General features: G+C 46.7%; 1 protein-coding gene across 2 annotated transcripts in view; it reads left to right on the forward strand.

Moving 5' to 3' along the window:
• VRK1 (VRK serine/threonine kinase 1) overlaps positions 1–27,162 on the forward strand; it is a 90,251-nt gene that overhangs the window by 52,362 nt on the left and 10,727 nt on the right. For both annotated transcript variants that reach the window (XM_063948453.1, XM_063948454.1), the window contains 8 exons: positions 484–553; positions 798–885; positions 1,877–1,985; positions 3,119–3,211; positions 4,300–4,432; positions 19,097–19,217; positions 20,623–20,681; positions 22,237–22,412. In XM_063948453.1, the coding sequence (XP_063804523.1) occupies positions 484–553; positions 798–885; positions 1,877–1,985; positions 3,119–3,211; positions 4,300–4,432; positions 19,097–19,217; positions 20,623–20,681; positions 22,237–22,412 (849 nt within the window). The remainder of the gene's footprint in view (positions 1–483; positions 554–797; positions 886–1,876; positions 1,986–3,118; positions 3,212–4,299; positions 4,433–19,096; positions 19,218–20,622; positions 20,682–22,236; positions 22,413–27,162) is intronic.

Here is a 27,162-nt window from a genome sequence, read left to right on the forward strand (position 1 = left end):
AAATCGAATACACAAGAGGATGGAATTGGGCAGACGGCAGAAAGCGATGTGACTGCACACTAGAATTTCTAATAAGGAAATCCTAATACATGTGCAAATATACGTAAGAGTGAGGTTACAGTTTAGGCAGTGTGCATACACTATAATAGTTCAGCAGCATTCTCTCAGTGCAGAGGAACCGTATGGTGCAGTCTATTGATATATAGCAAAACATTCACTGATTTTATTGAATAGTAATTAAGCAGCACATTTTCCTGGAAACACAATTGACGTTATTATGTCGTGTAGGAAAAATGGGATAGTGATTAAACGTAAGAACGTACATATGAAGTTCTAAATGCGTAGCTTCAGAGACCAAGCCTGGCAACTGCTTGGATGTTAAACGCTCCCTGCGGCCGTTCTGATACTGACGGATATGTGGAAGTGTTCTCTCTCTTTTAGTTCTGCGCAGAAATAAAGTTCTCTCGTTTTTTTAAATGATAGGAACCAAGTGAAAATGGACCATTGTTTTCTGAACTCAAATTCTACATGCGAGCAGCTAAACCCGACCTAAGTAAGTGGCCATTATTTACAGAAAATGTAAAATGAGGTGCTGGCATGACTTGACAAGAATTGTGGAATACAGGTAAACATTAGGAGGGGAGGGATGCTGATTAGCCGTGTGGCTTTCTTCGTTGCTGTTAATCACCAATTAACATGTAGTTTGCTGTTGTCCAAACTCTGATTATGTAAACGGTGCTCCTTGCAGCTATACCTGGCTGACGCCCTGTTTTATTGTAAGTCTGATGTTGTTGCAGTTCAGAAATGGACCAGCGCTCATAAAATGAAATATCTTGGTGTACCCAGATATTGGGGTTCCGGACTGCATGATAAAAGTGGGAAAAGGTAATTTGAATATGACCAGCTGAAATAATCTTGTATGTGTGTCTATACATTATTATTATCATTATTACTGTATATCATGTGTATTGTGTCAAAATTTTATAAAGTCATTCAAAACCACCAACGCACTTTGTTTAGGTAGGGGAAAGCAGATTTATTTCAAAGTTCCGGTCCGCAGAGATGGCTATGGGGGGTATGCAATTAGCTCAGTTTTTTCGCCTAGTCGGGAAAAAAAAACTGAACTAATTTGACCCACTGTGTTCATTTGCGGGTAATTTCGCCCATTTTTTAATACATTTTCGCCCATGCAGTTTCACCTTTGTTTTGTAGGTGAATCGGCATTGGCGAAAATGACCCCAAAAACCGGCGAATACCGCTTGCAGATTCGCCAAAACATGTGGATCGGGAGTGAATTCGCCAATCCACGTGTTTTTCGCCAGTGCCGGCATTTTTCACCTAGGTGAAAATCGGGCCCTGCTATTGCATAGGGCGAATCTCCATTTGCCCTAAAAATAGCGAAAAAGCTCCGTCTTTTCCACCTAGGCGAAAAAACTGAGCTAATTGCATACCCCCCTATCTGTATAATCCAGCTTTTTTTTTTTTTTTAAAGAAGAGAAATATTTACAGCTTCACATCAGTGACTTTTAAGTTGGGAAACAGCAGAAAGATGTCACTGCCGTGATCCTAGAGTGGGTTCCCCAATAATCCTGCAAAGGGTGGGGTCAGAGGTGATTAGATGAAAGTTTATCCCCAAGCAGTAGATGATAAAATAGTCACAATTCCTGAGTAGCACATTTATACATGTATGCAAATAAGCAGACAGATATATTTAGCAGGCAGTTGATTCGAACAGCTGACCTCCACTGTATGTACATATGAGGGTTCTCTTGTCTACCTGTGGTTTATTATACAATAAGTACATCCTAAACGCACCTCGGAGTAGCTTTCTCCCTAATACAGATACAATGAGTTAATTTGTACTTTTGGCTTTCAGTTATCGGTTCATGGTAATGGATCGGTTTGGGAAAGACTTGCAGAAGCTTTTTGAGGACGGAGGTAAACGGTTCACCCACAAAACTGTGCTGCTGCTGGGACTGAGACTGGTAGGCAGTTTTCTTTACACTTATGGCTTGTGTTCTCTCTGTGATGCTTTTATCACTGTAGCAGGGTTGCCAATGGTAAACTGTGGGCCACGCTTAAGGTCTGCTTGTTTAAGCAGCGTAGAAATCTGACAGTTTTCAGGGTCAAATAAAGAAACTCATAGATGTTTGTAGAACGTGATAAAAAAGTCCTCATGTTACCTACCCATTATGACGTCCTCCTCCACTTGGTTGGGTCTCCTAACATTTGCTCTCAGTTCACATTCTGATTCGTCTGTACTTTCATTCAACGGATGATTCCCATTGTAAACTTGTGTGGCCAAGGCCGTCTTTATTGTACATGTTTGCGAGCTGGATGATGTGACAGCACTGATTTGTGTGTCAGTGTTTTATAGAAAAAGGGTGAAGGCCGACTAATGCATGCCAAACGCGGCCTGTGTGACCTGCGTCATTATCTGGGGCCATTTGTGCTGGATGGTTGTTATTGATTGCGTGTTTTGGGGCTACACAGTCTACAGTATTGCAGCAAATGGAGCAAATAGCTAAATCTGCAGGTTGGTTCCAGTATTTGGTCACTAGATCTTGCTGCTGTCCTTTCCCTTCCCCTGTTTTTGGCAGCATGCGGTGATATTAGCCCCTTCACCCGGTGTTGGCTGCAGTATCACGGAGTGTGACGTGCTCTATTATGATTGATTAGTGATATTCCATACTTATATGTTGCATGGAGCGTGCATTTTTTATTTAGGAAATCTAAAACTATAAATTATGCACTTTCTTTCCCTCTAATATATTTTTTGCAGTTCAGTCTGTATTATAAAGACTTTGCTAAAATGAGTACTGTCATTTTATTTGGGATGCGTTAAGATATCGCCTGTCATTCAGAATCCTGACGCCGGAATCCCGACAGGTGTTGAAACGCCGGCGGTCGGAATCCCGACCTCAGCCCGGTATTCCCTCTCAAGTGGTTGGTCCACGCTGCCACGAGTGGGAATATAATCTGTAGCGAGCTGATTCGCTGTCTGGATTCTGACAGCCGGCATTCCGTCCGTCGGCCAATCATACCGAATCCTTTTAATTTTGCTTTTTATCTGTAACTAAACACGGGGGTCCTTACATTGTGATGGTTCTTGTCTCAGATTGATATTCTGGAGTATGTACATGAGCATGAATATGTACATGGAGATATCAAAGCCTCCAACCTTCTCCTTCACCACAAAAATCCAGATCAGGTAACGTTGTATTTGGCTTCATTATCAACACAACGCAGTAACACGCTGTAGCCCGTGGCGGCCAATCACATGTCCGCTTATGCCAGTCTTGTGGAGTCGGACAAATTAGAGTGCATATATTATTGGTTTCTTTGGCTAGGAGCGACATGTCTGGTGTGTACCCATGATATGCGCGCTACTGACATCCAGGGCCAACGGGGGTTGTTGCTAGCGATGACCTGCTGCACATCGTCTAGAGCGTATCCAGCATTACGCGGTTTTAGTAAATAAGCCAACTTGCCTTAATGAACGTTTGCTTATTCATTTTCACTCCTATATATTGCAGTTGTCTTTTTTGAGAAAATAGTTGCAATGCGATTAGTACATTAGGATGTATCAGGAGAATGTGCTGATTAATTTGTGACACATGTACTGTATATCTGTCTGTATGCGTGACATGGAAAAAAGCCACAGCCGCTGCACTTCTTATACAGATTCGGACTCAGTCGCACACTATTATATGTTTATATGTAAGTGTTGCATATCAAATTAATCAGTGCAGTCTCCTGGGTGCATTACATTGCAACTGAGATGGGAAAAAGACAGGCGGTGCTTGCAGAGTCGCATGATAACTGGCGCGCTGCGAGGGGTTGTTTGGCCTGACTGCAGTAATAATTAATGAGGACAAATCTGTAGCTGGATGGAACCAGACTGTACAAGCACAACACAGAAACATAAGTGAGGGTGCAGACGTGAACGCAGCACCTAACACCAGTTTGTTTCCAGTTAAGCCTGGTACACACACATTCGATGGTCGGCTGATCAGGTTAAACGCTCCCGATCAGCCGTGCGGTACGTATCCAGCCGTGACCCCCTGTGAGGTGGTGACAGCAGCAGCGATATCAGCGGCTCCTCTATGGGAATTGGGAGGTTCTTTGTGCAGAACATAAGATGTAACCTACTGATCCCGACCGCTGCAGGAGCGTTAGAAGCTGTTTATCAGTCAACGCTCCTGCGTCGGCACTGCATACACACCTATACATGTCGGTTAAAGACCTAGCTGCAGTTTCTCCTGGATGAAATCGGTGCTGTGTATGTGGTCCGTGCAGGTGTTCCTGGTGGATTATGGCCTCGCTTACAGATACTGCCCCGAGGGGGTTCACAAAGACTATAAAGAGGATCCCAGGAAATGTCACAACGGCACAATAGAGTTTACAAGCGTAGACGCACACAAAGGAGTCAGTAAGTATATTATTAATTACTGTAAAGCTTGTCGCACAGTATACATGTATCCACAGTAGTTATGACACACTGGGGCAGATGTACTAAGCCTGGGGAAGTGATAAAGCAGTGATAAGTGTAAGGTGATAACGCACCAGCAAATCAGCTCCTAATTGTAATTTCTCTGACGTCCTAGTGGATGCTGGGACTCCGTAAGGACCATGGGGAATAGCGGCTCCGCAGGAGACAGGGCACAAAAAGTAAAGCTTTAGGATCAGGTGGTGTGCACTGGCTCCTCCCCCTATGACCCTCCTCCAAGCCTCAGTTAGATTTTTGTGCCCGAACGAGAAGGGTACAGGCTAGGTGGCTCTCCTGAGCTGCTTAGAATAAAAGTGTTTTTTAGGTTTTTTATTTTCAGTGAGTCCTGCTGGCAACAGGCTCACTGCATCGTGGGACTAAGGGGAGCAGAAACGGACTCACCTGCGTGCAGAGTGGATTGGGTTTCTTAGGCTACTGGACATTAGCTCCAGAGGGACGATCACAGGTTCAGCCTGGATGGGTCCCGGAGCCGCGCCGCCGGCCCCCTTACAGAGCCAGAAGAGCGAAGAGGTCCGGTGAAATCGGCGGCAGAAGACGATCCTGTCTTCAGACTAAGGTAGCGCACAGCACCGCAGCTGTGCGCCATTGCTCTCAGCACACTTCACACTCCGGTCACTGAGGGTGCAGGGCGCTGGGGGGGAGCGCCCTGAGACGCAATATAACAGATGATACCTTAGGTTGGCAAAAGAATACATCACATATAGCTCTTGGGCTATATGGATGTATTTTAACCCCTGCCATTTTTACAGCAAAGAGCGGGAGATAAGGACGTCGTGAAGGGGCGGAGCCTATCTCCTCAGCACACAAGCGCCATTTTCCCTCACAGCTCCGCTGGAAGGACGGCTCCCTGACTCTCCCCTGCAGACTTGCTACAGAATCAGGGTAAAAAAGAGAAGGGGGGGCACTATTGGCAGCTAAAAATTATATAAACAGCAGCTATAAGGGAATAACACTTATATAAGGTTATTCCTGTGTGTATATATATATATATATATATATATATATATATATATATATATATATATATATATATATATATATAGCGCTTGGTGTGTGCTGGCAGACTCTCCCTCTGTCTCTCCAAAGGGCTTGTGGGGTCCTGTCCTCTATCAGAGCATTCCCGGTGTGTGTGCTGTGTGTCGGTACGTGTGTGTCGACATGTATGAGGAGGAAAATGATGTGGAGGCGGAGCAATTGCCTGGGTTAGTGATGTCACCCCCTAGGGAGTCGACACCTGACTGGATGATCGTATTTAAAGAATTAAGTGATAATGTCAGCACTTTGCAAAGAACGGTTGATGACATGAGACAGCCGGCAAATCAATTAGTGCCTGTCCAGGCGTCTCAGACACCGTCAGGGGCCCTAAAACGCCCGTTACCTCAGTGGGTCGACACAGACCCAGACACAGATACTGAGTCTAGTGTCGACGGTGAGGAGACAAACGTAATGTCCAGTAGGGCCACACGTTACATGATCACGGCAATGAAGGAGGCATTGAACATTTCTGACACTACAAGTACCACAAAGAAGGGTATTATGTGGGGTGTGAAAAAACTACCAATAGTTTTCCCTGAGTCAGATGAGTTAAATGAGGTGTGTGAAAAAGCGTGTGTTTCCCCCGACAAAAAACTGCTAATTTCTAAAAAATTATTGGCACTATATCCTTTCCCGTCAGAGGTTAGGACGCGTTGGGAAACACCCCCTAGGGTAGATAAGGCGCTCACACGTTTATCTAAACAAGTAGCGTTACCGTCTCCTGATACGGCCACCCTCAAAGAACCAGCTGATAGAAGGCTGGAAAATATCCTAAAAAGTATATACACACATACTGGTGTTATACTGCGACCAGCAATTGCTTCAGCCTGGATGTGCAGTGCTGGAGTCGCGTGGTCGGATTCCCTGACTGAAAATATTGATACCCTGGATAGGAACAATATTCTGTTAACTATAGAGCATTTGACGGATGCATTACTATATATGCGTGATGCACAGAGGGATATTTGCACCCTGGCATCAAGAGTAAGTGCTATGTCCATTTCTGCCAGAAGAGCGTTATGGACGCGACAGTGGTCAGGCGATGCGGATTCCAAACGACATATGGAAGTATTGCCGTATAAAGGGGAGGAGTTATTTGGGGCTGGTCTATCGGACCTGGTGGCCACGGCAACGGCTGGAAAATCCACCTTTTTACCCCAGGTCACTTCACATCAGCAGAAAGACACCGTCTTTTCAAACTCAGTCCTTTCGTTCCCATAAGTACAAGCGAGCTAAAGGCCATTCCTTCCTGCCCCGGGGCAGAGGAAGGGGAAAAAGACTGCACCATGCAGCCGCTTCCCAGGAGCAGAAGCCCTCCCCTGCTTCTGCCAAGTCTTCAGCATGACGCTGGGGCTTTACAAGCAGACTCAGACATGGTGGGGGCCCGTCTCAAGAATTTCAACGCGCAGTGGGCTCACTCGCAAGTGGACCCCTGGATTCTACAGGTAGTATCGCAGGGGTACAAACTGGAATTCGAGGCGTTTCCCCCTCGCCGGTTCCTGAAGTCTGCTCTACCAAAGTCTCCCTCCGACAGGGAGACAATTTTGGAAGCCATTCACAAGCTGTATTCCCAGCAGGTGATAATCAAGGTACCTCTCCTACAACAGGGAAAGGGGTATTATTCCACGCTGTTTGTGGTACCGAAGCCGGACGGCTCGGTGAGACCAATTTTAAATCTGAAATCCTTGAACACTTACATAAAGAGGTTCAAATTCAAGATGGAATCACTCAGAGCGGTGATAGCAAACCTGGAAGAAGGGGACTATATGGTGTCTCTGGACATCAAGGATGCTTATCTCCACGTCCCAATCTACCCGTCTCACCAAGGGTACCTCAGGTTTGTAGTACAAGACTGTCATTATCAGTTTCAGACGCTGCCGTTTGGGTTGTCCACGGCACCTCGGGTCTTTACCAAGGTAATGGCCGAAATGATGATTCTTCTTCGAAGAAAAGGCATCTTAATTATCCCTTACTTGGACGATCTCCTGATAAGGGCAAGGTCCAGGGAACAGTTAGAAGTCGGAGTAGCACTATCTCAGGTAGTGTTACGTCAGCACGGGTGGATCCTAAATATTCCAAAATCGCAGCTGATTCCAACGACACGTCTACTGTTCCTAGGAATGATTCTGGACACAGTCCAGAAAAAGGTGTTTCTCCCGGAGGAGAAGGCCAGGGAGTTATCCGAGCTAGTCAGGAACCTCCTAAAACCAGGCCAGGTGTCAGTGCATCAGTGCACGAGGGTCCTGGGAAAAATGGTGGCTTCTTACGAAGCGATTCCATTCGGAAGATTCCATGCAAGAACTTTTCAGTGGGATCTACTGGACAAATGGTCCAGATCGCATCTTCAGATGCATCAGCGGGTAACCCTGTCGCCAAGGACAAGGGTGTCTCTTCTGTGGTGGCTGTAGAGTGCTCATCTACTAGAGGGCCGCAGATTTGGCATTCAGGATTGGATCCTGGTGACCACGGATGCAAGCCTGAGAGGCTGGGGAGCAGTCACACAGGGAAGAAATTTCCAGGGCTTGTGGTCAAGCATGGAAGCATCTCTTCATATAAACATTCTGGAACTAAGGGCCATTTACAATGCCCTAAGTCAAGCGAAACCCCTGCTTCAGGGTCAGGCGGTATTGATCCAATCGGACAACATCACGTCAGTCGCCCACGTAAACAGACAGGGCGGCACGAGAAGCAGGAGGGCAATGGCAGAAGCTGCAAGGATTCTTCGCTGGGCGGAAAATCATGTGATAGCACTGTCAGCAGTGTTCATTCCGGGAGTGGACAACTGGGAAGCAGACTTCCTCAGCAGACACGACCTCCACCCGGGAGAGTGGGGACTTCACCCAGAAGTCTTCCACCTGATAGTAAACCGTTGGGAAGAACCAAAGGTGGACATGATGGCGTCCCGTCTAAACAAAAAACTAGACAGATATTGCGCCAGGTCAAGGGACCCTCAGGCAATAGCGGTGGACGCCCTGGTAACGCCGTGGGTGTACCAGTCAGTGTATGTGTTCCCTCCTCTGCCTCTCATACCAAAGGTACTGAGAATCATAAGAAGGAGAGTAAGAACTATACTCGTGGTTCCGGATTGGCCAAGAAGGACTTGGTACCCGGAACTTCAAGAGATGCTCACGGACGAACCGTGGCCTCTACCTCTGAGAAAGGACCTGCTCCAGCAGGGGCCTTGTCTGTTCCAAGACTTACCGCGGCTGCGTTTGACGGCATGGCGGTTGAACGCCGGATCCTGAGGGAAAAAGGCATTCCAGATGAAGTCATCCCTACCCTGGTCAAGGCCAGGAAGGACGTAACCGCAAAACATTATCACCGCATTTGGCGAAAATATGTTGCGTGGTGTGAGGCCAAGAAGGCCCCTACAGAGGAATTTCAACTGGGTCGTTTCCTCCATTTCCTGCAAACAGGACTATCTATGGGCCTAAAATTAGGGTCCATTAAGGTTCAAATTTCGGCCCTGTCGATTTTCTTCCAGAAAGAACTGGCTTCAATGCCTGAAGTTCAGACATTTGTAAAAGGGGTACTGCATATACAGCCTCCTTTTGTGCCTCCAGTGGCACCTTGGGATCTCAATGTTGTGTTGAGTTTTCTAAAGTCACATTGGTTTGAACCACTCACCACTGTGGGCTTCAAATATCTCACATGGAAGGTGACGATGCTGTTAGCCCTGGCTTCAGCCAGGCGTGTGTCAGAATTGGCGGCTTTATCATATAAAAGTCCTTACTTAATTTTTCATTCTGACAGGGCAGAATTGAGGACTCGTCCTCAATTTCTACCTAAGGTGGTTTCTGCATTTCACATGAACCAACCTATTGTGGTACCTGCGGCTACTAGGGACTTGGAGGACTCCAAGTTGCTTGACGTTGTCAGGGCCCTGAAAATATGTTTCCAGGACGGCTGGAGTCAGAAAATCTGACTCGCTGTTTATCCTGTATGCACCCAAGCTGGGTGCTCCTGCTTCTAAGCAGACGATTGCTCGTTGGATTTGTAGTACAATTCAGCTTGCTCATTCTGTGGCAGGCCTGCCACAGCCAAAATCTGTAAAAGCCCATTCCACAAGGAAAGTGGGCTCATCTTGGGCGGCTGCCCGAGGGGTCTCGGCTTTACAACTTTGCCGAGCAGCTACTGGGTCAGGGGCAAACACGTTTGCGAAATTCTACAAATTTGATACCCTGGCTGAGGAGGACCTGGAGTTCTCTCATTCGGTGCTGCAGAGTCATCCGCACTCTCCCGCCCGTTTGGGAGCTTTGGTATAATCCCCATGGTCCTTACGGAGTCCCAGCATCCACTAGGACGTCAGAGAAAATAAGATTTTACTTACCGATAAATCTATTTCTCGTAGTCCGTAGTGGATGCTGGGCGCCCATCCCAAGTGCGGATTGTCTGCAATACTTGTATATAGTTATTGTTACAAAAATTTGGGTTATTATTGTTGTGAGCCATCTTTTCAGAGGCTCCTTTTCGTTTTATCATACTGTTAACTGGGTTCAGATCACAAGTTGTACGGTGTGATTGGTGTGGCTGGTATGAGTCTTACCCGGGATTCAATATCCTTCCTTATTATGTACGCTCGTCCGGGCACAGTATCCTAACTGAGGCTTGGAGGAGGGTCATAGGGGGAGGAGCCAGTGCACACCACCTGATCCTAAAGCTTTTAATCTTGTGCCCTGTCTCCTGCGGAGCCGCTATTCCCCATGGTCCTTGCGGAGTCCCAGCATCCACTACGGACTACGAGAAATAGATTTATCGGTAAGTAAAATCTTATTTTTTCAAATCCGTAATGATTGGCTGGTGCGTTATCACTTCTTTAGCCCTTCTCCAGGTTAATACGTCTGCCCCATTCTGAATAGATATCCTGCAAAATATTCTTTAATAAATATGCCCCTATATGTTTTACGAATTTGGAGGATAGCTATTTGGGGGTCATTCTGACCCGATCGCACGCTGCAGTTTTTCGCAGCGTAGTGATTGGGTCAGAAGTGCGCCGGCGCATGGCCACCCGTCGCTGTGCTACGATCGCCTCTGCCTGATTGACAGGCAGAGGTGGTCGATGGGCGGGAAAGGGCGAAACGGCGGTGTTTGGCCGCTGTTTCGTGGGCGCGGTCCGGCCAACGCAGGCGTGGCCGGACCGTACGGGGAGTGGCCTGCAGCGGTTGCGGGAGAGCGGGGAGTGTCTCCCGGCCAGCACGCTAAAGCTGCGCTGGCCGGGAGCTACTCTTGAAGTGCAAAGGCATCGCCGCTGTGCGATGCCTTTGCACTTCTGCGAGGGGGGGCCGGACTGACATGCGGGGCGGGCTAGCCCTGTGCTGGGCGTCCCCCCGCATGTCACGGAAGAAGATCGTAGCTGTGCTAAGATTAGCACAGCTACGATCGACTCTGAATGACCCCCTTTGTCCTCAACTACTTTCTACCAGAAAACACAGTGTAGACATCACATTTCTACTCACTGCCTTGTAATCATTGTAACAACTCTAGCAGCTGGTGTAGAAATCATTTTGTTTAACATAGAATATTGATAAAAAAGAACATGAAGTTAGAAAACCAAATATTGATGAGTGACACCTTCCCTTTATAACTTCAGTGGTCTGTCACTGGTTCTTCACAAACATCATACTGAAGTGTTTGTCTCAGCTGTTCACTTACTATACTAAGGGGCTGCTGTTATTGCACAAGTAAACGGTATTTCTCTATCGTCCTAGTGGATGCTGGGGTTCCTGAAAGGACCATGGGGAATAGCGGCTCCGCAGGAGACAGGGCACAAAAAGTAAAGCTTTAGGATCAGGTGGTGTGCACTGGCTCCTCCCCCTATGACCCTCCTCCAAGCCTCAGTTAGATTTTTGTGCCCGGCCGAGAAGGGTGCAATCTAGGTGGCTCTCCTAAAGAGCTGCTTAGAAAAGTTTAGCTTAGGTTTTTTATTTTACAGTGAGTCCTGCTGGCAACAGGATCACTGCAACGAGGGACTTAGGGGAGAAGAAGTGAACTCACCTGCGTGCAGGATGGATTGGCTTCTTTGGCTACTGGACATTAGCTCCAGAGGGACGATCACAGGTACAGCCTGGATGGTCACCGGAGCCTCGCCGCCGGCCCCCTTGCAGATGCTGAAACAAGAAGAAGGTCCAGAATCGGCGGCATGAAGACTCCTCAGTCTTCTTAAGGTAGCGCACAGCACTGCAGCTGTGCGCCATTTCCTCTCAGCACACTTCACACGGCAGTCACTGAGGGTGCAGGGCGCTGGAAGGGGGGCGCCCTGGGAGGCAATGAAAACCTATTTTTGGCTAAAAATACCTCACACATAGCCTCCGGGGGCTATATGGAGATATTTAACCCCTGCCAGAATCCGTTAAGAGTGGGAGACGAGGCCGCCGAAAAAGGGGCGGGGCCTATCTCCTCAGCACACAGCGCCATTTTCCCTCACAGAAAGGCTGGAGGGAAGGCTCCCAGGCTCTCCCCTGCACTGCACTACAGAAACAGGGTTAAAACAGAGAGGGGGGGCACTAATTTGGCGTTAGAAATATATAAAAAAGATGCTATAAGGGAAAACACTTATATAAGGTTGTCCCTATATAATTATAGCGTTTTTGGTGTGTGCTGGCAAACTCTCCCTCTGTCTCTCCAAAGGGCTAGTAGGTCCTGTCCTCTATCAGAGCATTCCCTGTGTGTGTGCTGTGTGTCGGTACGTGTGTGTCGACATGTATGAGGACGATGTTGGTGAGGAGGCGGAGCAATTGCCTGTAATGGTGGTGTCACTCTCTAGGGAGTCGACACCGGAATGGATGGCTTATTTAGGGAATTACGTGATAATGTCAACACGCGGCAAGGTCGGTTGACGACATGAGACGGCCGACAAACAATTAGTACCGGTCCAGACGTCTCAAAAACACCGTCAGGGGTTTTAAAACGCCCGTTTACTTTAGTCGGTCGACACAGACACAGACAGGGACACTGAATCCAGTGTCGACGGTGAATAAACAAACGTATTCCTTATTAGGGCCACACGTTAAGGGCAATGAAGGAGGTGTTACATATTTCTGATACTACAAGTACCACAAAAGAGGGTATTATGTGGGATGTGAAAAAACTACCGTAGTTTTTCCTGAATCAGATAAATTAAATGAAGTGTGTGATGATGCGTGGGTTCCCCCCGATAGAAAATATGGGCGGTATACCCTTTCCCGCCAGAAGTTAGGGCGCGTTGGGAAACACCCCTTAGGGTGGATAAGGCGCTCACACGCTTATCAGAACAAGTGGCGGTACCGTCTATAGATAGGGCCGTCCTCAAGGAGCCAGCTGACAGGAGGCTGAAAAATATCATAAAAAGTATATACACACATACTGGTGTTATACTGCGACCAGCGATCGCCTCTGCCTGGATGTGCAGAGCTGGGGTGGCTTGGTCGGATTCCCTGACTAAAAATATTGATACCCTTGACAGGGACAGTATTTTATTGACTATAGAGCATTTAAAGGATGCATTTCTATATATGCGAGATGCACAGAGGGATATTTGCACTCTGGCATCAAGAGTAAGTGCGATGTCCATATCTGCCAGAAGATGTTCATGGACACGACAGTGGTCAGGTGATGCAGATTCCAAACGGCACAAAGGTGTATTGCCGTATAAAGGAAGAGGAGTTATTTGGGGTCGGTCCATCGGACCTGGTGGCCACGGCAACTGCTGGAAAATCCACCGTTTTTTACCCTAAGTCACATCTCTGCAGAAAAAGACACCGTCTTTTCAGCTTCAGTCCTTTCGTCCCTATAAGAGTCATATCTGCCCAGGGATAGAGGAAAAGGAAGAAGACTGCAGCAGGCAGCCCATTCCCAGGAACAGAAGCGTTCCACCGCTTCTGACAAGCTCTCAGCATGACGCTGAGACCGTGCAGGACCCCTGGATCCTACAAGTAGTATCCCAGGGGTACAGATTGGAATGTCGAGACGTTTCCCCTGCGCAGGCTCCTGAAGTCTGCTTTACCAAGGTCTCTCTCCGACAAGGAGGCAGTATGGGAAACAATTCACGAGCTGTATTCCCAGCAGGTGATAATTAAATTACCCCTCCTACAACAAGAAAAGGGGTATTATTCCACACTATATTGTGGTACTGAAGCCAGAAGGCTAGGTGAGACCTATTCTAAATCTAAAAAAATTTGAACACTTACAAAGGTTCAAGTCAAGATGGAGTCACTCAGAGCAGTGATAACGAACCGGGAAGAAGGGGACTATATGGTGTCCCGAGACATCAGGGATGCTTACCTCCATGTCCCAAATTTGCCCTTATCACTAAGGGTACCTCAGGTTCGTGGTACAGAACTGTCACTATCAGTTTCAGACGCTGCCGTTTGGATTGTCCACGGCACCCCGGGTCTTTACCAAGGTAATGGCCGAAATGATGGTTCTTCTTCGAAGAAAAGGCGTCTTAATTATCCCTTACTTGGACGATCTCCTGATAAGGGCAAAGTCCAGGGAACAGTTGGAGGTCGGAGTAGCACTATCTCGGATACTGTTACAACAGCAGGGGTGGATTCTAAATATTCCAAAATCGCAGCTGATCCCGACAACAAGTCTCCTGTGCTTAGGGATGATTCTGGACACAGTCCAGAAAAAGGTGTTTCTCCCGGAAGAGAAAGCCAGGGAGTTATCCGAGCTAGTCAGGAACCTCCTAAAATCAGTGCATCATTGCACAAGGGCCATGGTAAAAAAAATGGTGACTTCTTTCGAAGCAATTCCAGTCGGCAGATTTCATGCAAGAACTTTTCAGTGGGATCTGCTGGACAAATGGTCCGGATCGCATCTTCAGATGCATCAGCGGATAACCCTATATCCAAGGACAAGGGTGTCTCTCCTGTGGTGGTTACAGAGTGCTCATCTTCTAGAGGGCCGCAGATTCGGCATTCAGTTTTGGATGTTGGTGACCACGGAGGCCAGCCCAAGAGGCTGGGAGCAGTCACACAAGGAAAAAATTTCCAGGGAGTGTGATCAAGTCTGGAGACTTTTCTCCACATAAATATAGCTAAGGGTAAATTTATAATGCTCTAAGCTTAGCAAGACCTCTGCTTCAAGGTCAGCCGGTATTGATCCAGTGGGATAAAACATCACGGCAGTCGCCCACGTAAATAGACAGGGCGGCACAAGAAGCAGGAGGGCAGTGGCAAAAACTGCAAGGACTTTTCGCTGGGCGGAAAATCATGTGATAGCACTGTCAGCAGTGTTTCATTCCGGGAATGGAAACTGGGAAGCAGACTTCCTCAGTAGGCACGACCTCCACCTGGCAGAGTGGGAACTTCATGGGGAAGTTTTCCACATGATTGTTAACCGTTGGGAATTACCAAAGGTGGACATGGCGTCCCGTCTGAACAAAAAACGGGACAGGTATTGCGCCAGGTTAAGAGACCCTCAGGCAATAGCTGTGGACGTTCTGGTAACACCGTGGGTGTACCAGTCGGTGTATGTGTTCCATCCTCTGCTTTTCATACCTAAGGTACTGAGAATTATAAGACGTAGAGGAGTAAGAACTATACTCATGGCTCCGGATTGGCCAAGAAGGACTTGGTACCCGGAACTTCAAGAGATGCTCACAGAGGACTTATGGCCTCTGCCGCTAAGAAGGGACTTGTTTCAGCAAGTACCATGTCTGTTCCAAGACTTACCGCAGCTGCGTTTGACGGCATGGCGGTGGAACGCCGGATCCTAAGGGAAAAGGCATTCAGGAAGAGGTCATTCCTACCCTGGTCAAAGCCAGAAAGGAGGTGACCGCACAACATTATCACCACATGTGGCGAAAATATGTTGCGTGGTGTGAGGCCAGGAAGGCCCCACGAAAAAATTTCAACTCGGTCGATTCCTGCATTTCCTGCAAACAGGAGTGTCTATGGGCCTCAAATTGGGGTCCATTAAGGTTCAAATTTCGGCCCTGTCGATTTTTCTTCCAGAAAGAATTGGCTTCAGTTCCTGAAGTCCAGAAGTTTGTCAAGGGAGTATTGCATATACAACCCCCTTTTGTGCCTCCAGTGGCACTGTGGGATCTCAACGTAGTTCTGGGATTCCTCAAAACACATTGGTTTAAAACCAGTCAAATCTGTGGATTTGAAGCATCTCACATGAAAAGTGAACATGCTCTTGGACCTGGCCTGGACCAGGCGAGTGTCAAATTGGTGGTTTTTTTCTCAAAAAAGCCCATATCTGTTTGTCCATTCGGACAGGGCAGAGCTGCGGACTCGTCCCCAGTTCTCTCCCTAAGGTGGTGTCAGTGTTTCACCTGAACCAGCTTATTGTGGTGTCTTGCGCCTACTAGGGACTTGGAGGACTCCAAGTTGCTAGATGTGGTCAGGGCCCTGAAAATATAGGTTCCAGGACGGCTGGAGTCAGGAAAACTGACTTGCTGTTATCCTGTATGCACCCAACAAACTGGGTGCTCTTGCTTCTAAGCAGACTTTTGCTAGTTGGATGTGTAATACAATTCAGCTTGCACATTCTGTGGCAGGCCTGCCACAGCCAAAATATGTAAATGCCCATTCCACAAGGAAGGTGGGCTCATCTTGGGCGGCTGCCCGAGGGGTCTCGGCTTTACAACTTTGCCGAGCGGCTATTTAGTCAGGGGCAAACACGTTTGTAAAATCCTACAAATTTGATAACCTGGCTAAGGAGGACCTGGAGTTCTCTCATTCGGTGCTGCAGAGTCATCCGCACTCTCCCGCCCGTTTGGGAGCTTTGGTATAATCCCCATGGTCCTTTCAGGAACCCCAGCATCCACTAGGACGATAGAGAAAATAAGAATTTACTTACCGATAATTCTATTTCTCGGAGTCCGTAGTGGATGCTGGGCGCCCATCCCAAGTGCGGATTATCTGCAATACTTGTACATAGTTACAAAAATCGGGTTATTATTGTTGTGAGCCATCTTTCAGAGGCTCCGCTGTTATCATACTGTTAACTGGGTTCAGATCACAGGTTGTACAGTGTGATTGGTGTGGCTGGTATGAGTCTTACCCGGGATTCATAAATCCTTCCTTATTGTGTACGCTCGTCCGGGCACAGTATCCTAACTGAGGCTTGGAGGAGGGTCATAGGGGGAGGAGCCAGTGCACACCACCTGATCCTAAAGCTTAACTTTTTGTGCCCTGTCTCCTGCGGAGCCGCTATTCCCCATGGTCCTTTCAGGAACCCCAGCATCCACTACGGACTCCGAGAAATAGAATTATCGGTAAGTAAATTCTTATTTTCTGTCCAAGTAACTTGCTGAGCCTCCTACATACAGTATGCAAATTTCTTTGGCATCGCACGTGAATGTGACATCCCTGAAATTCTTAGAAATGGCTTTCTGGAGTCGGCTGAAGAAAATACTTTATTTTCTGAAATTATCATCTGACTGGAGAAAAACAGAACCCAAGTTTTACATGCTGCACACTGATTATTAAAAAAAAAAATCACAAATGTGTTTGTACCCTTTAATAACGTACTATGCTCAGTGCTAATAAAGGTTATACCCAAAGCGTAAGTTCTTATTTTGGAGAAATGAGCTATACTGCCAAAGAATGATAGTCTCCAAGCACTGGTCCCTTTTATTGCATGATGGAACTTGACACTTATTTCTGATTGGATGGACATAGTACGCAGAGCACTATATGGCCTCTGGTTGGGTGTCCTTAGTGCGCCGTAAGAGCACTACAGCCTCTGATTTGGATGTCCATAGTGCACAGCAAGAGCTCTCTGGCCCCTGATTGGGTGTCCCCAATACACAGTAAAAGCACTACGTACTCTGATTGGATGTCCATAATGCACAGCTAAAAATGCTCTATGGGCCGTGGTTGGTTGTTTAAACTATATTACTGCAAAATGTGGGGGGGGGCACAAGTTTTATGGTGATGAATGTACAAGTAGCGGTAAAAAAAAATAAAAAAAAATTATTTTTTGTACTTGCGGTGAATTCTTCCATTGGTGGACGCTGGAACCATTGTGTATAAGAGTGTGTGCTGGAGCTTGGGCACGCTTAAGTAAATGTTACGGAAGTCTGAGCTTCTCCACCTCTATATAGCCTACCTGGGAGCAAGTCAATTATTTTTAAAAATTGCCCTAGTACAGGAGAGAGTGAGAGGTAATAGAGAGAGGGAGAGATAAACCACAATGAGGACGTGTGTCCTCTAAAACAAGACAACTTGTTAAACAAAGGACAAAACCAAAGCGTAAAAGTGGTGGGCATGCATTGCCTCCCCGCGGACTACAAGAGGAGGATTTAGCACTAGTACATAAATCAGTGGGGAGCACTCTGATGTTGTCCTGTGCAAACCCTTCAGTCTAAATCTAGTATCTTTGGATGTAAGAATATTGCACTCGTAGAACATTATAAAAGTTTAGACAGGGAATCAGCTGGTTGCCCATCACAGCTTGATCCATGCCACACCGTCCAAGAGACAGTTCTTGGCCTGGTAGGATGTTCTTCCAGGAACAGGTTTGTCTATTCTAGTATATGCATGCGGAATTACTTGAGGTATTGTCCTCTTGGTCACAGGCCAACCTCACGTGCAGTGTAGAGAACCAAGAGTTTATCTATCTTTCAGATATTTGTGGCCTTATCTAGGGAACTTTTTCGAACCCGGACAACGTCTAAAAGGACAAAAGAATTGTCCACATTGGAAGATTGTTCCTGACTATATCCTGATTCAGTTGGATCTTGGTACTTTCAATGGAGTGCTTTTGTTTATAACCTAAAACGGTCTTCATGAAATATTCTATATGGAGATCTGCAAGAATGAGCCTTCCTAGCTCCATTCTGGTTTCCAGGCTAGACATTTGAATTAAAGTAGAGAATATTGGGAAGCTGTCGAAACCAGGTTAAGATTCAAATAAGCAGTGGGAATATTATTTGGAGACAGGACATGTAGCACTTTACAAAAAAGTTTTTGCCAGTCTTCTCTGAAAAGACCACTGTATTTTGAGGATTACAGACTGTGTAAGCAGGTAGGATAACTAGTGACGCAGTAAAATAGATAAAACTCATCTTTGCACGATTAAAGAAATCCACAAAGTACTTGAAGACTGGATAATAGGGTATAGAGAAGGAAAGAGCTCACACAGTAAAAGTTTCTTAGTGCCCTATACCCATGCATTCATTGTTCCCAAATGGGTGCATAAGAAATACAGGGGACACCTGGCTTCCATACAGGTGTAACTTGTGCACTGTTTAAGTAAATAACACCCCATAATGGTCACAGTCATATATAAAATTGCTGAACTGCCCTGATTGCCCATAAATTTGACTAACGTGGCCGTGAGAGGAGACATCCCTGGCTTAGAAAGAAAGGTAATCGTTGGGTCACATTTGCCAGGTGCTTGAGTGAACAACCCAGCCTCTCGTTACTATTGCACAACCAGCAAAACTCTGAGGAAGGAACATAATTCGCATAGAGGAACCGTTGCTGCAAACACAGGATGTTTATGTCTTCGCATTAATTCATATGGTAGCAGCAGCTAAACTGTTTTGCCCACTTACCAGAAATCGGTCATAGGAAATGTGTGCTGGCATTTACTGAGTGTTTACTGTTGTGTCAGATCCATCAAGAAGAGGAGACTTGGAAATTCTGGGCTACTGCATGATTCAGTGGCTGTGTGGTAAACTTCCATGGGAGGACAACTTGACGGATGCAAATTATGTTACCGACTCGAAAATAAAGTATGTTTTTTTCTAGCTCTAGTTAATGTTGCAGACATTGCAAAGGTTCTGCGCATACTGTAATTGGTAAAATGGTTTTGCCTAGCTGTTCACCTGCTTAGGGTATGGTAAAATGTCAAGACACTGTATAGCTCTGGTTAACTCCTTCCACTGAGTAATTATCAGTTATTTATATAGAGCACACATATTCCGCAGCGCTTTACAGAGAATATTTGGCCATTCACATCAGTCCCTGCCCCAGTGGAGCTTACAATCTATATTCCCTACCACATGTACACACAGACACATTCACGCTAGGGTTAATTTTTGTTGGGATCCAATTAACCTACCAGTATATTTTTGGATTGTGGGAGGAAACCCACGCAAGTACGGGGAGAATATACAAACTCCACACAATTCGGGCCATGGTGGGAATTGAACCCATGACCTTAGTGCTGTGAGGCAGTAATGCTAACCATTACACCATCCGTACTGCCCCAATAATCCAGTTTCAAAAGCATAGTTGGGCCGATAAAGACATGGATGTGTTGTATTGATGGGGAAAGGTTTTTTGAACTTGTAGAGAATGGAGCAGAAAAGTTTTCTAACCAGCTTTGTACAAACTTATATAAAAACACTGAAAAAATACGACATTTTTCTATACCTCAAAATACTGGTAAGTCTAATTTGCTGAAAAACGCCTGCTATAATTTTTCCACTATTAATACAAAATAGCGATAATCAGCCATTGATACCTTTTAAGACCCACCAGTACTTTGCATATGGCCACTAACCACTTTTTATACTGCCCCGCTATCGCTGTCGCCACTTTTTTTGGGTCCAGGATAATTTCCCAACATTTTCATGTCCTTCTCCCAGTCACTCCTGCAAATCTGAATTTTTAATTCGATCTCGCATTTCTCTGGTGTTTGCATTCATGCAATGTATATGCGTTTCATCATGCAAACTCGCTTTTGCAAACTTGCACCTAATAGGATTGACCCTTAAGTGTGTAGATGTATATGTGGGGAGGGGTGTTATCATTCATGGTTTCAAAAGGACATTTTCTATGGAAGTTGTTACAATTCCTGCAATAGCTTACTAGGAGTTGAACTCCAAATAGGATTGATTCATTAGACGACAGTCCTCAAGGTACACTGCCATACCTAAGCACAGGGGACTTAATTAGTTGATTTTAATAATCTGTGCTTAAGCATGGATATCCCTAAAACCGACCGAGGGCTTATGCAGCTCAGGGATAGGGAGAAACTGCTCCAGTAAGAAGTATCAGTGGTTGTGTTCTCATGTAGTCTATCCGGGTACTGGTCACAAGTAATTGGTCTTTTTGCTGAAGAACAAGCATGAATAGGCCATTAAGCTCTCATTAGATTGCGTCTCCATTACTTGTCTTATTGATTGATTTCAGATATGGTGATGAAATCTCAACACTCATGGAAATGTGTTTCCCGGGGAAGAAGAAACCAGGTAAGAACCTCATTGACATCATTAATGGGAGGAGCGGTAGGAGTATGTTGGGATCATCACTTTAAAGTATGTTCTTCATTTCTGTATGTTTATGATGTTTCTCAGTTGTCTTCGTCAAGCATTCCTGTCGGGGCAAGTAATCTGTACATTCTTTGTGTGTCCACCACAACAGAACGCACTCTGATATAGCAGGGCCAAGGGCCACTAATGGTCTAGTAGTTTTCTTTATAATATAACTAAAAAAATAAATAAAGGATTAAGAGTCTCCACATTTTAAATAAAACCATACAGCTTACTGAGGGGTGTATTCAGTTGCTATCTGAAGCTACCGTCTTGTCGGAAAGGGGTTCCGACCTATTCAATATAGGCTGTTTTTTTCCGACAAGTCGGGAATTCCCCACTTGTCGGTAAACGTGGATCTTTTGGCCACGTTTCTGACATTTTCAATCCGACTTTAAAAAAAAAAAAAAGTCAGATTGAGTTGTGGAGACGGCGGAGCGAGGGAGAGAGAGTACTTACTGGAGGGGGCAGCTGGAGCTGCGGCCAGACACCTCTCTCCCGGCAGCGCTCCCCGGCCGTCGGAAGCATCAGGCAGTGTATGCTGCCCCTGCCCAAGTGACCAACATTTCCCCTGCGGTGTGGTCTTGTACACGCCTCCATTCTTGCTGTTATTGGCAGTTCTGAGCTATGGCACAAACTTCCTGTACAGCGGCACCCAGCGTCACGAGTGCAAGGCGGACAGAAACTCCTCAGGCTGACAGCTCTGACCCTGAGCCGTTCTATGTAACACACTTCTGTGTGCAGTAAGTGGTTGTATGCATGTGTGTCACTTATTGCACAGTGTGTGTAGCAGTGCAGGGGGCGTGTGTGCTGTCGCCATGAGTAGGGTCCCTGCAATGTGTGGGGGAGGCAGAAGCATAGACAATGGCCGCTCCTGTAGCGTGCGTTGTCGCTTTCATGTGTGGCTCCCTCCAGTAGCTTCCCCTGACAGCAGCAGTACAGACCGGAGGGAACGGCTAAATCAGAGAAGTCTGATTTGGCCGCTTATTGAATAGGGCTTGTCTGATCCATTCCAACAAATGCATGTCGGAATGGATCCAACACTTATTGAATATACCACTTTATCTGAAATATGCCTCTGTATGGAGGAAGGATGGATCTGTGGACCTGTGCTCCAAGTGATGACTGCTTTTTCTTTAGGGTTCAGCACATTTCCAGTAAGATACCACAATCAGGGAGGCTGCTTGACGCGTTTCGTCGAATACAACTACATAGACACACACACAACTTCAAGTGCTCCAGAGAAACGTGAACGAATACCGTTCCCTAATGAATCAAATTAGCTGCGAATAGCTCAAACGCCATCTGAAATTAAGTTTTCAAAAGTGAAATAATCAGTACACCCTGAGAGTATAAATACTGCAACAGTAAATACCATTTTCCTTGTTTCGTATACTGTCAGATTAGTGACGGGCTTGTATTTTGTTACATATGTCAAATACAGTTTTTTCTGTCTATTTATGTTTTGAAAGTTGATTTTGTTTTATGCCGACAGATGAGCTCGGCAAATATATGGCGGCGGTTAAAGCACTCGGTTATTCTGATAAACCTCAGTATCAGAAACTAAGAGAGATACTATCGCAAGGTCTGAAGGCGCTGGGCACCAAAGATGATGGAAAACTGGAATTTTCTGCTAGTCAGAATGGAGAGATGCCTGCAAAGGATAAGAAGGTACCATTGTAAATCCTGTAATTCATCTGTATGTCAACTTAAACCCTTAATGGTATTACCCAGTATGACAACACTAACTTCGCACTCCCCCATGCCGCCTATCCCACACTTACCGGGTGTTATGTGGCGGATCACTATATTTCGAAACCAAAAGAAATACAATGTAAAAATGCATTTCTCTGGCATCCTTTGGGGACACTGGAGCAATAGTTGTAGTTGTGTGTAGGAAGATAAATGAATTAAGTGTGAACTCCCTCCAATACATCTCCTAGCCAACAGTTTGTCCTTCAAGTGACTGTGTATTATTCATTTCTCTATCGTCCTAGTGGATGCTGGGGTTCCTGAAAGGACCATGGGGGGGGGGGGGATAGCGGCTCCGCAGGAGACAGGGCACAAAAAGTAAAGCTTTACGATCAGGTGGTGTGTACTGGCTCCTCCCCCTATGACCCTCCTCCAAGCCTCAGTTAGATTTTTGTGCCCGGCCGAGAAGGGTGCAATCTAGGTGGCTCTCCTAAAGAGCTGCTTAGAAAAGTTTAGCTTAGGTTTTTTATTTTACAGTGAGTCCTGCTGGCAACAGGATCACTGCAACGAGGGACTTAGGGGAGAAGAAGTGAACTCACCTGCGTGCAGGATGGATTGGCTTCTTGGCTACTGGACATTAGCTCCAGAGGGACGATCACAGGTACAGCCTGGATGGTCACCGGAGCCTTGCCGCCGGCCCCCTTGCAGATGCTGAAGTAAGAAGAGGTCCAGAATCGGCGGCAGAAGACTCCTCAGTCTTCTAAAGGTAGCGCACAGCACTGCAGCTGTGCGCCATTTTCCTCTCAGCACACTTCACACGGCAGTCACTGAGGGTGCAGGGCGCTGGGAGGGGGGCGCCCTGGGAGGCAAATGAAAACCTATTTTGGCTAAAAATACCTCACATATAGCCTCCGGAGGCTATATGGAGATATTTAACCCCTGCCAGAATCCGTTAAGAGCGGGAGACGAGGCCGCCGAAAAAGGGGCGGGGCCTATCTCCTCAGCACACAGCGCCATTTTCCCTCACAGAAAGGCTGGAGGGAAGGCTCCCAGGCTCTCCCCTGCACTGCACTACAGAAACAGGGTTAAAACAGAGAGGGGGGGCACTAATTTGGCGTTAGAAATATATAAAAAAGATGCTATAAGGGAAAACACTTATATAAGGTTGTCCCTATATAATTATAGCGTTTTTGGTGTGTGCTGGCAAACTCTCCCTCTGTCTCTCCAAAGGGCTAGTGGGTCCTGTCCTCTATCAGAGCATTCCCTGTGTGTGTGCTGTGTGTCGGTACGTGTGTGTCGACATGTATGAGGACGATGTTGGTGAGGAGGCGGAGCAATTGCCTGTAATGGTGATGTCACTCTCTAGGGAGTCGACACCGGAATGGATGGCTTATTTAGGGAATTACGTGATAATGTCAACACGCTGCAAGGTCGGTTGACGACATGAGACGGCCGACAAACAATTAGTACCGGTCCAGACGTCTCAAAAACACCGTCGGGTTTTAAAACGCCCGTTTACTTTAGTCGGTCGACACAGACACAGACAGGGACACTGAATCCAGTGTCGACGGTGAATAAACAAACGTATTCCTTATTAGGGCCACACGTTAAAGGCAATGAAGGAGGTGTTACATATTTCTGATACTACAAGTACCACAAAAGAGGGTATTATGTGGGATGTGAAAAAACTACCGTAGTTTTTCCTGAATCAGATAAATTAAATAAAGTGTGTGATGATGCGTGGGTTCCCCCCGATAGAAAATTAGGGGCGGTATACCCTTTCCCGCCAGAAGTTAGGGCGCGTTGGGAAACACCCCTTAGGGTGGCTAAGGCGCTCACACGCTTATCAAAACAAGTGGCGGTACCGTCTATAGATAGGGCCGTCCTCAAGGACCAGCTGACAGGAGGCTGGAAAATATCATAAAAAGTATATACACACATACTGGTGTTATACTGCGACCAGCGATCGCCTCAGCCTGGATGTGCAGAGCTGGGGTGGCTTGGTCGGATTCCCTGACTAAAAATATTGATACCCTTGACAGGGACAGTATTTTATTGACTATAGAGCATTTAAAGGATGCATTTCTATATATGCGAGATGCACAGAGGGATATTTGCACTCTGGCATCAAGAGTAAATGCGATGTCCATATCTGCCAGAAGATGTTATGGACACGACAGTGGTCAGGTGATGCAGATTCCAAACGGCACAAAGGTGTATTGCCGTATAAAGGAAGAGGAGTTATTTGGGGTCGGTCCATCGGACCTGGTGGCCACGGCAACTGCTGGAAAATCCACCGTTTTTACCCTAAGTCACATCTCTGCAGAAAAAGACACCGTCTTTTCAGCCTCAGTCCTTTCGTCCCTATAAGATCATATCTGCCCAGGGATAGAGGAAAGGGAAGAAGACTGCAGCAGGCAGCCCATTCCCAGGAACAGAAGCGTTCCACCGCTTCTGACAAGTTCTCAGCATGGCGCTGAGACCGTACAGGACCCCTGGATCCTACAAGTAGTATCCCAGGGGTACAGATTGGAATGTCGAGACGTTTCCCCTTCGCAGGCTCCTGAAGTCTGCTTTACCAAGGTCTCCCTCCGACAAGGAGGCAGTATGGGAAAAAATTCACAAGCTGTATTCCCAGCAGGTGATAATTAAATTACCTCTCCTACTACAAGAAAAGGGGTATTATTCCACACTATATTGTGGTACTGAAGCCAGAAGGCTAGGTGAGACTTATTCTAAAAAAATTTTGAACACTTACAAAGGTTCAAATCAAGATGGAGTCACTCAGAGCAGTGATAACGAACCAGGAAGAAGGGGACTATATAGTGTCCCGGGACATCAGGGATGCTTACCTCTATGTCCCAAATTTGCCCTTCTCACTAAGGGTACCTCAGGTTCGTGGTGCAGAACTGTCACTATCAGTTTCAGACGCTGCCGTTTGGATTGTCCACGGCACCCCGGGTCTTTACCAAGGTAATGGGCGAAATGATGATTCTTCTTCGAAGAAAAGGCGTCTTAATTATCCCTTACTTGGACGATCTCCTGATAAGGGCATAGTCCAGGGAACAGTTGGAGGTCGGAGTAGCACTATCTCGGATACTGCTACAACAGCACGGGTGGATTCTAAATATTCCAAAATCGCAGCTGATCCCGACGACACGTCTGCTGTGCCTAGGGATGATTCTGGACACAGTCCAGAAAAAGGTGTTTCTCCCGGAAGAGAAAGCCAGGGAGTTATCCGAGCTAGTCAGGAACCTCCTAAAAACAGTGCATCATTGCACAAGGGTCCTGGTAAAAATGGTGGCTTCCTACGAAGCAATTCCATTCGGCAGATTTCACGCAAGAACTTTTCAGTGGGATCTGCTGGACAAATGGTCCGGATCGCATCTGCAGATGCATCAGCGGATAACCCTATATCCAAGGACAAGGGTGTCTCTCCTGTGGTGGTTATAGAGTGCTCATCTTCTAGAGGGCCGCAGATTCGGCATTCAGGATTGGATGCTGGTGACCACGGAGCCCAGCCCGAGAGGCTGGGGAGCAGTCACACAAGGAAAAAATTTCCAGGGAGTGTGATCAAGTCTGGAGACTTTTCTCCACATAAATATACTGGAGCTAAGGGTAAATGTATAATGCTCTAAGCTTAGCAAGACCTCTGCTTCAAGGTCAGCCGGTATTGATCCAGTGGGAAAAACATCACGGCAGTCGCCCACGTAAACAGACAGGGCGACACAAGAAGCAGGAGGGCAATGGCAAAAACTGCAAGGACTTTTCGCTGGGCGGAAAATCATGTGATAGCACTGTCAGCAGTGTTTCATCCCGGGAATGGAAACTGGGAAGCAGACTTCCTCAGCAGGCACGACCTCCACCCGGGAGAGTGGAAACTTCATCGGGAAGTTTTTTCCACATGATTGTAAACCGTTGGGAAATACCAAAGGTGGACATGATGGCGTCCCGTCTGAACAAAAAACGGGACAGGTATTGCGCCAGGTCAAGAGACCCTCAGGCAATAGCTGTGGACGTTCTGGTAACACCGTGGGTGTACCAGTCGGTGTATGTGTTCCCTCCTCTGCTTCTCATACCTAAGGTGCTGAGAATTATAAGACGTAGAGGAGTAAGAACTATACTCATGGCTCCGGATTGGCCAAGAAGGACTTGGTACCCGGAACTTCAAGAGATGCTTACAGAGGTCTTATGGCCTCTGCTGCTAAGAAGGGATTTGCTTCAGCAAGTACCATGTCTGTTCCAAGACTTACCGCAGCTGCGTTTGTCGGCATGGCGGTGGAACGCCGGATCCTAAGGGAAAAAGGCATTCCGGAAGAGGTCATTCCTACCCTGGTCAAAGCCAGAAAGGAGGTGACCGCACAACATTATCACCACATGTGGCGAAAATATGTTGCGTGGTGTGAGGCCAGGATGGCCCCGCAAAGAAATTTCAACTCGGTCGTTTCCTGCATTTCCTGCAAACAGGAGTGTCTATGGGCCGCAAATTGGGGTCCATTAAGGTTCAAATTTCGGCCCTGTCGATTTTCTTCCAGAAAGAATTGGCTTCAGTTCCTGAAGTCCAGAAGTTTGTCAAGGGAGTATTGCATATACAACCCCCTTTTGTGCCTCCAGTGGCACTGTGGGATCTCAACGTAGTTCTGGGATTCCTCAAATCACATTGGTTTAAAACCAGTCAAATCTGTGGATTTGAAGCATCTCACATGAAAAGTGACCATGCTCTTGGCCC

The sequence above is a fragment of the Pseudophryne corroboree genome, chromosome 12, assembly GCF_028390025.1.
Source record: "Pseudophryne corroboree isolate aPseCor3 chromosome 12, aPseCor3.hap2, whole genome shotgun sequence".
Classification (NCBI taxonomy): domain Eukaryota; kingdom Metazoa; phylum Chordata; class Amphibia; order Anura; family Myobatrachidae; genus Pseudophryne; species Pseudophryne corroboree.